The following is a 12,984-nucleotide window of genomic DNA, read 5'->3' as shown; positions in this document are numbered from 1 at the left end:
ATATAATCAAAACAATTGAGAGAAAAAAAAAAATATGACATAAACATTTATTCAAAACAATGTTTATGTCATATTTTTTCTCTCAATTGTTTTGATTATATCTATGCTGTTCATTTCAATCCCGTTAGTGTGAAAGGTGTGTTGACTGTTGTGCATTCTTGACAAGGAGGCTGCTTTCTACTGATTAATGTATAATGTTCAGTGTATACGATGTAATAATTGTGAGCAATGGTATAAAACCAACATCATATCTAGACAGAAATTCGAGTTTTGCCCACGAATAAACTGAACTTATTCAATCCATTTATAACCAAGTTAATCATATCACTAGACACCAATATGTACAAAGGCCTAGCGGACATTTCTATATCGAAAAAATAAGTTTAACTATTCCTTGAGTAAACTCACCAGAGGGGCATGGTGGCCCGTGCTTCTCAGTGTCATCTGTTACAAGCATTAAGCCGAGCGCATGTGCGGGAGCGTTTTTAAATCACCCGCTCCATGATATGTGTCACCTGTTAGGTAGTGGAAATCGATGATGACCTTGGACACAGCATAATAGTAGTAAAAGCAGCGGCCATCTTTAAATGGTAAAATAAACCAGTCTGTTATAATATTTTACTGTATTTATCTAAAGTTACCGATTTGTACAGATCATAATAGATTAAAAATAACAATTAAAAAACAAATATCAAGTTTAATATGGAGTTATGTAGCCCATATTGAGCAGTGGGAATAAACATCGACCTTCAACATAACAAGGAGAAAAAGTGACAACAACGGCAATCTTTGAATAATAAAATGAGCAAAACTCTTGCGAATTTTTAATACATACATCGCGAGTTGTAAAATAAAATCAATTCTAAATGAGTAAGAGAGATTATAATCCAAGTAGGACCCAACGCTCTATGATGTGTGGCCCACGTTAAGTTGTAGGAGTAAACAACGACCTTGGACTTAACCACGAAAAAATGCAAAAATTGCGGCCATCTTTAAGTGGTAGAGTAAGTAAAAATATTACAAGTTTGCAATATCTATATCACAAGTTACAAAGTGATGTCAATTCTAATGAATAAAAGAGGTTATAATCCAGTACCAGTTTTTATTTAGAATTAATTTATGTATAAAGACGTCAGCAAATATAGGTCTCTGGCGCCGCCAAAGACATATGGGAACGGGAATAGTCTAATGCAGTGAGGACAGAACGAGATCACAAAAAACAAAACTTTGTCGGTTAATCTGTTTTAACATGAAGAGCAGTAAGAGTCATTGTCCAAGATAGAAACAGAAACGCCATCTAAAGGTGATAAGCACAAATTACCCGGCATACCACATAGTCAGGAATAACTAATATTTTAGTAATTGGCTCGATATCAAAGTGGTAATCGGGATCATAGTTGTAGATGTCATAGCTATGTCGGTTGGACATTAACAGTTGGCATCACCTCTTGGTTCTCACTAGCATGTTTTAATCTCATCACAAAAAATGATGTAACTCATCATTAGTATTGAGCCCAAACCTGTTTTCTCTAAGACGGCAAATCCAAGATGCCTCACGTTGTCCTAATGATAGTTCTCTATTACCCCCTCTCTCCGGCATCTTAACATGATCAATGCCAAAAAAGATGATATTCTTGTCATTCGGATGATCTTGGTGTATATGTTGAGCAATGGGATATTTCACATCACAGTTTCTTATGGCTTGCACATGTTCTTGGATTTGTAGTTTTAAACTGCGAATACTACTGCCAACATATACCTTTTGACAAGAGCATGTAATCATGTACACAGTAAAGGTTGTGTTACAGTTGATAAAGCTGTTTATGGTAAATTCCCTCGATTGACTACTTTTAAAATTTTTGAGCTTGTTCGAACCCAATTTTATATACACAGCAACTTTCGCATGTGTAGAAACCTATAGGTCTTTCTGGTAACCAAGTGGTGGTAGGAGTTTGAACATCTTTAACATAACTTGGACTCAGTATGTTTCTGGGGGTCTTACTTTTGCGATAGACTACTCTAGGTTTGTTTGATATGATGCTGGTGGGGAGACTTTCAGTCTCAAGCAGACCCCAGTTCTTTCTTAAGATGTTATAGATGTGATTACTGAAAATGTTATGCCCAGTAATAAATAACACTTCTGAATTCAGTTTTCCAACACATTGTTTACTTCTAACTTTAGGCGTTAATGTTTCCTTCCTAATCAGGGACAGCGCCTTTTTCTCTGCATTATCCAAACATGACTGTTTATAACCTCTCTTGCGGAAGTTCATTTTGATTTCATGAATATTTTTAATGAAATCCTCATCCATACTGCAATTGCGTCTCGCGCGTACCATTTCGCCATAAGGTATGGCTTTAATGGTAGATTGAGGGTGAGCGCTGTTGGCATGTAAATAGCTATTGCAGGAGGTCTTTTTCTTATACAGGTCACTGTGGATATTTTTCCCACTTATAAACAACTTCAGATCAAGAAACTCCATGCTAGCCTCAGAGTATTTGATATTTAATTTGACATTGAAATTATTCATATTCAAATAGTCATAATACATGTTAAAACTTTCAACCGTGCCATGCCAAATCATAAAGATGTCAATGTAACGACCATCGAAGATCACATTGTCAGCCCAACCGTGAGCCCCTGGACCCCAGACATGCTCCACCTCATACAGTCCCATAAAGAGGTTAGCATAAGATGGAGCAAATCTGGAGCCCATGGCTGTACCCTGTACCATTTGCTGTTGTGCAAAAAGGCATTCTGTGTCAAGATTATCTCTGCCATGTTAAGCAACATATCCGTATGTTCAAGATGTTGGGCTCCCCGTTTGAATAGAAAATGTTTGAGAGCTCTAATTCCTACCTGCATTTCAATGCAGGTATATAAGTTTCTACATCCATAGTCACAAAGAGTAACCCCTCCAGATCCCATTGGAAGTCCTCTAGTTTACAAAGAAGATCGGAGCTATCTCTCAGATATGATGGTAAATTTTTCACAATGGGTTGAAGAAAACAGTCAACATAGGATCCAGACTTTGTACTACAGCATCCCACTCCAGAGAACTTCGAGGTTCAAGTCTGCTGACCCCCAACGCATTTCTTAGCATACCACTGAATAGGGAATCGTAGCGGATGGAGACATTTCCCAGGAAAGTTTCTCCTCAACAAGCCGGTTAACACAGAATGCCTACAGGGGTGATATTCATGTTCACTATTGGATAGGTGGCAGACATCTTGATGACTGTCCCTGAAGACCTTTGGCTAACTGTGCAAGGCCTCATTTTGGATAGAAAACATACAGCGAAAAACTCTGCTCTGCTCTGGTCTGGACACTCACTGTGCAGGTAGGGCAGTCAGAATCAGCTTTGTGTCAGGTGCCATACCTGGATTTGCTCCACAGGCTTCTTCTCAAATGCCGAGCAATCTTTAATGGACATGCTGTTCGGAGTGGCGCCTGACATGACCTTACAATGCTTCAAGGAGATCAAGGCCACCGCCCAATCTCTAGGCCTAGCTCAGCCAGTTTGGTGGTTTTCCCCAACAGCAGCGTCCCTTTTGGAGAATTTGGCAGGGTTTACCAGCAGAGGCCATGCCAATACAAAACTCCGTACCAACGAGCCTCCCAGTCCTTTTGAGGATGAGGACAGATATCTGGTCAACAGCCTCCAGGCTCCCAGGAGCAATGTTCTGCCTAGACTTCAACTTCTCTCCCTGCAGTGGCTTCAAAACCCCTTCAATTTGGCCATTGCGGCACATGATAACCCGTTGGGCGGTCTGATCCCTTTTTACCTTCTGGGTTAGAGGCGCATCACTACAGATCAATGGGTTCTCCAGATCGTAGAACATAGATACTCCCTCCCTGAAACTTCCCCTCCCCCATCCACCCCCCTCATCACCTAGGCATGTCGCTTACATCCCAGAACCTCCCAAAGGGTCACATGTAAATACTCTGTGGAGAAGCTCTCGCTCTCTTGGGCAAGGGAGCAATAGAGAGGGTACTGGTATCCTAGACCAGGACTGGCTTTTACAATAATTATTTCCTGGTACTGAAGACAAATGGTGTCCTTCATCCCATTCTCTAGCTTCGACCTCTGCACTTCTTCTTTCAGAAGGACCAGTTCAAAATGCTCACTCTGGCTCGGGTTCTGTCTTCCTTAGATCCAGGAGACTGAATTGTAGCGTTGGATATATAGGATGCATATTTTCACATCTCCGTCCTGCAAACCCACAGATATTTTACCTGCATTTTCAGGAAGGCCACAAGCACTTTCAGCTCTCTGTGCTCCCTTGTGGCCTGTCCAGTGCTTCTTGAGTGTTCACAAAGGTGATGGGGGGTGGTTGCAGCTCATCTGAGGTTGAGAACTCCGGTCTTCCCATACCTTGATGGCGCACTCTCCCCATGGAGTTGTAAACCATCTGTATTGTGCACGTCCTTGAAACAATGATGTCCATCTTTAGCATAATGTTCAATCTGGCACAGCGTTGGTAATCCCCGGAATATTGTAGGCCGATATAACATGGTCATAGTTCTAGCAGTATGGTAGTAATTGTTTCCATATTGTGGGCTCCATGGTTCAATGATAGTACATCTTCACATAATGTGGGCTTACTATACACCAGCACATGCAGTAATGTTCGTCACTCAATTATGGTGGTTATTCATGACATTGTTAGAAAGTATGACATGATGGCCTGCACCCTAACAAAATACTGGTTATTGCTTATTGGTAGTAATTCCTGTTATGTTGTGGGCAGCCATGGTATGATGGTGCCAACATTTGAAGGTAAATAATTATGAATACATTGATGTCCATGCAAGGTCCGGTAAGAGAGCAAGTGCTAGTGTACTTGCTTACACAACTTCCAAAATCTAGGAGAGAAGCCTTTACCAATACTATTGTTTCAGAGGAAGGGTTCAGTAAAACAAAACATGTTTCATTTGGAAACGCTTGAGACGGCCATTCAATTTTATTTTAAATGCTGTCACTTATTTTTGCCAGATTAATTCTCATGATCAGCTGAGATGATGCATGATATTTTCATCATGCTCCTTAATTCTGGCGAGTGGATCTAGGATTCATAGGGTATTTTCACCAATCTCTTACAGATTGAAAATTGTTCTAGATGGTGTTGGTGTCAAGACTCTGTGATCTGATGAAGCTTTGAGTGATCTTCCTGTAGATCAACGTATTGTTCTTGAAAAGACTAAAGACTTGAGTGGAGTAGAGTGACATTCCACAAGTCTTGCATGTCGGGCAGGGTGTTAGTACCTTCTTGCACACACAGTGTGAGCCTGCTTTGTTATTGATGTATCTGCCTATCTTCAGGTGTCTGTGGCTGCATGAGGGTTTTTTGGTTATCAATAGAGTTGGGATTTCTAAGCAGTCATTTCTGCACTGCCCTCCACCTTTTCAAGATGGATGTCCTGGTTCTCCTAGGAGGTCATTCCTTTTGTAAGGTGGTGTCGCATTGGTCCAAGTTGCATTTACAGTTTTATATCTGCCATACCTCTGGAAATTCCCCCACCAGAACTCTTTGTATGCACCCCTGGACTGCACAAGATGCAAGCAATTGAGCAAGTAGCCACAGGACTAGCCAATCAGCCCAAGTGAGGACTAGAATAAGGATGTACAGAGCCACCCTCTGCTAATCGCAAAGCAGGGGTCCTCACAGTAAGGCTGCAACATACATACATTTCCCACCTCACTGCCATCTGACCTCTGTGCTGAAAGTTTTTAAGAGACCGGTATACCTGCTCTGTCTCACCACAATGAATGCACCGATGCTGGGGGCCTCTGGTAGATATCGTCTCACTTACAATTAGTACAGCCATGTCCTGGTTCAAATTCTACTGCAGCCACATCTAAGACTCCAGTGGCGGGCTAAAACCAGGATGGAACTTGAAAGTCCCTGCATTATTTCAGAGAAATGGAGGTTCCGTGTGACCTTCTGAAATGTATGGTGTAACTGAACGAAAATTGAGTAAAGGGTGAAGAGTTTATAAAGAGGTGCACCTCTTTGTCACTGCGCTCTGGTATCTCTAAAAATAGACTGGTTTTAAGAATCTCCTCAGTTGTAAGATTTCATTGACAACCAACAATTTGGCACCTGTGTGCCTTGCCTTACTGTCTTAGGGATAAAACAGATATGTTACCTCCGTGATCCTTCATCTGTGCATAACAAGATCATGTTGAAGTACCACAAGACTGTCACTACTTGATGTCTTTCCTAGCCAGTAAATTATCATGTCTTTTTTTTGTTTTGTTGTTGTATTATTATACTTCTTAATACGGTGTTCTCTCTTGTGTTAAGGTAAATGAAGCTTTTGCCCCACAGTATTTGTCTGTTGAGAAGGATCTAGGTCTGGACCCAGAAAAGACCAATGTCAATGGAGGAGCCATCGCACTGGGTCACCCATTAGGGGCATCCGGATCAAGAATCACTGCCCACCTTGTTCATGAGCTAAGGTCAGTATGCATTGTATGCTTCTGTGAAACACTAACAAAGTATTGCCATATTTCAGGAATCTTGTTACAGGAGACGTGTCTCACTGGTGATTCTGTAATACTTTTTTGCTCTGTATATAATCCGTCTTGATATTTTTTTTTTTCACTGTGCCTTTTTGGATTGGCTAATAAACACTACAATTGAACCAATTGGATTGTGAAGATAGCTAGCAGACTGAGCACTACATGGTGCGTATGAAGCAGACAGGTGAAGCACAGTCTGTGCAAGCCACTGCCATCCAGCCCGGTGCATTCCTCTCCTTCTCAAGTACAGCTTAACTGTACATGCTTTTTATAGGGATCTACAAACACACCAACGTGAGTTTACCCACACTTCATTGGGGAGGTTTATGAAGGGTATTCCTTGAGGTTGCCATTGTTTTTTTGAGCTATCGACTGAAATGTGCTGCATTACTGGGGACTCTTTCCAATCATCGTAAATCACTCCCATTTTGTTGATGAATAAGGTAGTTGTAAGTAAACATCTGAAATAAGAGAAAGATGACTATTGCAAAAAAGGAATGTCATTATATCAAAACATTATAGAATGACTGAACCTCTTGTCCCAGCAAATGTGAGGTGAAATTGGTACCAGAAATCTGTGGCCCCTGTAGATGATGCAACACATTGCATCCAGAAACCATTCTATCAATGTTTCAGCAGGCTAAGCATTTGTCGCAAAGAACAAACAGGGCAAAGGGATAGCTAAATTGGTTAATACACAGTACCGTGCAGTCCAGCTTGGCTGACCTTGGTTTGGTTACTTGGAGGAGGTCTCTATAACTGGGCAGTAACATGCATTCTTAAAGACCATGCAGCGCCTAGCAGTGCCTTTCTCTTGGGGCCTAACGAGCAAAGAGGTTGTGAGTAACTCTCCTTGTGCTTTCTTCCGTAGGCGTCGTGGTGGCAAATATGCAGTAGGATCGGCCTGCATAGGCGGTGGGCAAGGAATCGCTATAATCATTGAAGCCTCCTCGTAAAGGATGAACAACATCAAAAGGCTGACTTCTTCGTGGGTTACTTGGCTGATATTGAAAAACTGTCAGTTCTGGAGACTGGCAAAAAGCATACTAATAACGATGAAGGAATGTTCGTACGCACAACATTAAAGCATTTCTGAGAACGTTAATAGACCAGAAGAAAGCATGTGTAAAACATATGTGCCTTTTCAAATACCATTAATCTGCAGTGTGGTTTCAAGCCCAAGTCCCTTGTAAAATGTATGTCTGCATTTCAAAATATACTGTCTTTACCACTTGAATCAATAATGTGTCGGGGATTACGTATGTCAAACATTACCTTGCAAAAAATGCCAACTTATGCAGCCCTCAAAATGGTTGTAGCTGATATTGCCTATGAAACAACAAATGCTTCCTAGATTTAAATAGTTTTTGAAAAGCAGGTCAGTTTCATGCCTTAAAAAATTACCATAAAATTTTGTCTGCAAAAGGAAATAAATACCTCACTTTAGGTACTTTTAAAATTAAAATATTAGGATGTTTAACTAACGCTTCTACTGTATTTCTTAAAAATTCTGTTAATTTATATTTGATATTTGGATTATCGTACTGCGATTGAGACTGTTTTGGCTTAGTTTCTGCTTGTCTGTGCTCTGTCCCATGAATGCTCCAAAGCACTGTGTGTGAATGCATATGTGAACTGCCATGAAGATGGAATGCAAGCAAGTGGTACGAGGCCACCTGAAATGTGCCACATGTCACTCTGTGGCTGTTTGTTAGCGCAGGCTTTGCTATTTTGAATCTACACTCCTAAAGGTGCTCACCTCAAATCGTCTACGTTGTGATCTACGGATTTTCTGGGCACCATGGCGGTCTCTGGACAAGATGTCTGTCTACTTTATGTTTGCTTTTTATTTTGTAGATTAGTTGGAACATCAGGGTGCTACATTAGCCTTTTTGTTTTTTACCTACAAATCAAAAATATGAGCTGGTAACTGGGTGTTGTGGAATTCAGCTGTGAAAGATGAGGCATTGTAATGCTGAAACCAATTTCATCCTTTATTTTGGCGTGTATGTCTTGGTATCACACATTCATTTCTACATAGTGAACGTAAAGTGAAAGTAGCTCAGTTTTTAGATGGTTACCAAGACTTAGTCATGGATGGTAGAAATTGTATACCGTAAGCTTACTAGTTTGTTTGATGATTCAAAGAAAGCTGAGAAATTAAAGAACAGTTTCCATCAATGCCGTGGGTATATTGACACATGCAATTTTATATATATATATATATAATCAATTAAAAATGCTTCCCAGAGTCCAGGACCCAAGACTTTACTTGCTCTCCAAGATTGTGCTTAATCAAAATAAAGATTTATTATCTGCAACACATTTAGGCCAAGCAGTCTTTATCACAGCCTGAGTTGCCCATGTGCTCTGCCACCATAAATACAAACAAATAAAGTAAAAATAGAAAAGAGACATTGCGTGCTGGTGCCACCATAAACCGTGAAGACAGCCCCCCTGTCGGGGTCCGAAGACAGTCTCTTGTCATGAAAAATAACAATAACATTTGGTGTCAGCACATCAATTCATTAAAGGTCCCATGCCCATACTTGCGTCCATTATAGTGACAGAGGTCCATAATACAATTGTTGCATCAACAGGTGTGCGCACTGTATATAACATGTTATGTCTGTAAAATGCAAGGTCCAATCTATGCATCTCATACAAATCAGTTATTGTTCCAATTCTGTTTTTTTTTGTCAGATAGGTAGGAAAATAGCAAATAAAAGAAAAAGGTAAATAAAATAGTTTTTTTCTCCAGTCATGTGATTAAGGATATAACCACATATTTGATGATCAGAATAAAGTGTTTGAATGCAAAAAACATGAGTGACCATAAATCAGATACATGTTCACATTACAGTTTATTCTTCCAAGCAGAGTGACTGAACTGAGCGTCACCTATTTTCAGCATAAGGTTTTTTAAATTCTATTTCTTAACTATAAAGACCCTGTAACCTTTGTTTTTTTTCAGTGAATTTTTAAGGTTTTTAAAATTGTATTTCCTAACTGTAACCTGTAACCTTTTGAAAGTGGGTGTGTGAGAGGCTGTTTAGGTTGGTGAGTGGGTGTGCGAGTGGCTGTTTAGGTTGGTGAGTGGTTGTGCGAGTGGCTGTTTAGCTTGGTGAGTGGGTGTGTGAGGTGCTGTATGGGTCTGAGTGGGTGTGTGAGTGGCTGTATGGATCTGTAAGTGGGTATTTGAGTGGCTGTAGGGTTGTGTGAATGGGTGTGTGAGTGGCTGTTTGGGTGAGTCAGCAGGTGTGCGAGTGGTTGTATATATGTGTGAAAGGATATATAAGTGGGTGTGTGAGTGGTTGTATGCGTGAGTGAGTGGGTTTGTGAGTAGCTGTATGGGTGTGCAAAAGGGTATCCGGTTGTCTGGATGGGTGTGCGAAAGTGTATCCGAGTGCCTGTATGGGATCAGAGTGCCTGTATGGGCATCAGAGTGGGTGTGACAGTGTCTGTGTGTGACTGGGTGTGGAAGTGTCTGTATGTAAGTGCACGAGTCAGAGATAAGTGGTCAGGCAGGCTTTGCGACCAGCACCCATGCCTAACGAGTGACAGGTGGGGTCTCTCTTAACCCAAAGACAAACTTGCACCCAGGGAAAACCCTGATTGATCCCACAGATAGATAGTTGCACCACAAGCAGGTCTGAAGAAATTGGCCCAATAAAAATCGTTAGCCAAAGGCTTGCTTTTCCCAAAAATACCACAAAGCCAGATAACCACATATAGATAGGAACAGTTGAGACACAACTGCTAATCAAGACATGACGATTCACACCACACATAATGATCTTGTGCTCCTCATGCCTGATATCTGGACACATACACACTGCCCACACTAGCTCTCCCCGAGTAAGAGAGCCACCTGTGTCTGGGTGTGTGAGAGTGTTTGGGCATCAGAGGGGTTGTGGAAGTTTCTGAATGGATGTCAGAGTGGGTGTGAGAGTGTATTGGCTGTCTGTATGGGCATCAGTGGATTTGAGTGTCTATATGGGTGTCAAAATGGATGTGACAGTGTCTGTGTATGTGTGACTGGGTGTGAGTGCCTGTGGGTGTGAGAGTGTATGAGCATCAAAGTGGGTGTGGAAGTCTTTGTATGGGTTGTGAGTGGGTGTGGAAGTGTCGGTATGGGTGTGTGTGTGAGTGGGTGTGTGTCTGTTTGGGCGTCAGTGGGTTTGACAGTGTCTGTATGTGTGTCAGTGGGGGTTACAGTGTCGGTCTGTTTGTGACTGGATGTATATATTATATTTCCTACATATGAGCACACACACCTATGTAGTTATGTTTAGGTGATAGTTTCCATTGAAAATAAATTTTTTGTTTTCTTAAAAGCGTAGTGTATTTTAATGAATCTGTATAACAATTTCCAAACAAATAGTACATTTATATTGGGTTCCTCATAGCAAGGTTCATGGAGATTTGTCAAGCAGGGGCCAAACAACAGGAGCAAAAGCAACCTTTCCCACTTTCTGATGGATATTTCTAGCTACAGATTCTCCTGTAGAATAATGCCTTGCATCAGACTGGATCCGTAAACTTTAAAGGGGATGCTGGCTATGTATAGACGCAAATGAAGTGGTAAATGAAAGAAGTATAAGAAACACACCAAAGGTAATTCACCTAGACACCCTCCGGGTCCCACATGATCCTCCTCTGAACCGGAGTATGTCGTCACGGAGCTGGTTCATCCTTCTCCGAGCTGCACAGTACAAGTGACATCACAGGACCCAGCCCCGGAGCCACCTCTATCTCCATCAAATCCACTGCCAGCATTCCTGGATCCATTGATGCTACTTCCCTCGTACAGAGAAGACCTGACCGAGATACCTTCTTTTTCTGAGTTTCCAGCTCCAGGCTCAGACCAGAATGTGTTTCTCAATGCCATGTATTTAATTTCTACCAGAGCCTTGGCACGACCCTGTTAACCTTCAGGCGTTGTAAGCTGGGACCCTCTCAGACCAATGCCGGTGCCTCTCTAATTGTCTCTGGAGCTTTGATACATGGCTCCGGATCCATGCTTCATGGCCGGCTCTGTCACAAGTCGTGCAACAGACCAGATAACACAGAGAGGCACAGTGGCTCCTGGAAGAGGAGGAATATAGCCAGATATTTCACGACCTGTTTGGATCTCACTCTAGCTCCATGAATTTTAATGCTCCAGGAGATAACAGTGGGTACGATCAGGTTTATAGATTGGTTGGCCTATTTTTGGCTAGTGGGCTGTATACTGCCCCAAATATGGAAATGGACTTTCCCACTGGACCCCCCTACACCGGAATGGATGTCCTGTAGTGAAGAAGGCTGCTGAAGTCCTGGAACTTCACCTCCCAAAAGTGGAATTGAAGATAAACATCCTTTCTGAGGTCCTCCTTCCAGCAATACCAACTGTGGAGCCTATACTACCCTTGCTGGTCCCAGTTATGGCAGTTTGGGAGACGCCTACTCCCGCCATGCAGTCAAGACTGGTGGCCAGAATATACTAAACTGACCCAGGTGATCTCCTTTCCTGGCAACGCAGAAGAAGTGATCCAGGGCTCTGCTTGTTTAGGGCGGTTGGCTGGCTGCCAACTTTCCATGGGTCCCTACGGATAGAGAATCCAGGTTCTTGGAGGCTGAGGGAAATAAAACTTTTCTGTGGGTAACATGGCCTTGAAGGTCCTTAATGCCACCAACCTCCTGGCACAGTATTAGCATGCTCTGGGGAACTTGGTCTACATGTTTATACTGCACGTTACGGAGTATTTGAGGGCACATTTCCAGGAGGTGGTACAGGATGGTCCAAAATGCCTCATACCATATCAAGTCGGGACTGAACACTGTCGACTCAGTGGCATGTGCTATGGGCACTACTGTTGCTACATGATGATGAGACTGGCTGCAAACATCTATGTTTACCCTAATGTCCAATTCAATCTGATGGACCTTCTGCTTGAGGAGACTCACTTGTTTGGAGAGAGAAAGCTGATTTGGCCTTGGAGAGATTCAAGGAGAGCAGGCTACTGCCCGTTCTTTTGAGATTCAGCTATTAACGCCAACAACATCCCTTTCAGCTCCAAAACCAGCAGCAACAAAATCCACTGGTCAAACAATATAGGGGCAGGGTCACAAGTAAAAGCTGGGAATCTCTCCATCGGGCTTCTTACTCCTCCTACTTTCTCTCCCTGGCACCACCAGGAGTTTGCTTCCCCAAACGCATTTAAAGCCTGTAGGAAGTCTGGTCCCCTCCTTTCTACCAACCTGGAAGGCCATTACTTTGGATTAGAATCCTACAAATCCTAGAAAGAGGTTACATACACTCCTCTATTCTTTGAGGCTGAATCACCCATTCTACCCCTGCATACCTTCCTCAGTTTCTCTGCACCACCTCTCCATCTTGCAACAAGAGGTGGCAGCACTCCTACAGAAAGGAGCTGTCTAGCTAGTGCCAGAGCAGGAAATGGGACAAGGATGC

General features: G+C 42.2%; 1 protein-coding gene across 1 annotated transcript in view; it reads left to right on the top strand.

The window, feature by feature from the left end:
- The window catches only part of ACAA2 (acetyl-CoA acyltransferase 2), a 173,936-nt gene extending 165,929 nt beyond the window's left edge, over window positions 1–8,007 (top strand). The window contains exons 9-10 of the mRNA XM_085629668.1: window positions 6,310–6,464; window positions 7,399–8,007. Coding sequence (XP_085485794.1) covers window positions 6,310–6,464; window positions 7,399–7,483 — 240 coding nt within the window. The 3' untranslated portion in view covers window positions 7,484–8,007. The remainder of the gene's footprint in view (window positions 1–6,309; window positions 6,465–7,398) is intronic.
- Window positions 8,008–12,984: the final 4,977 nt, after the last annotated feature.

The sequence above is a fragment of the Triturus cristatus genome, chromosome 2_1 (assembly GCF_964204655.1).
Source record: "Triturus cristatus chromosome 2_1, aTriCri1.1, whole genome shotgun sequence".
NCBI classification, from domain to species: Eukaryota; Metazoa; Chordata; class Amphibia; order Caudata; family Salamandridae; genus Triturus; species Triturus cristatus.
This window is presented reverse-complemented; position numbering and strand designations above follow the sequence as displayed.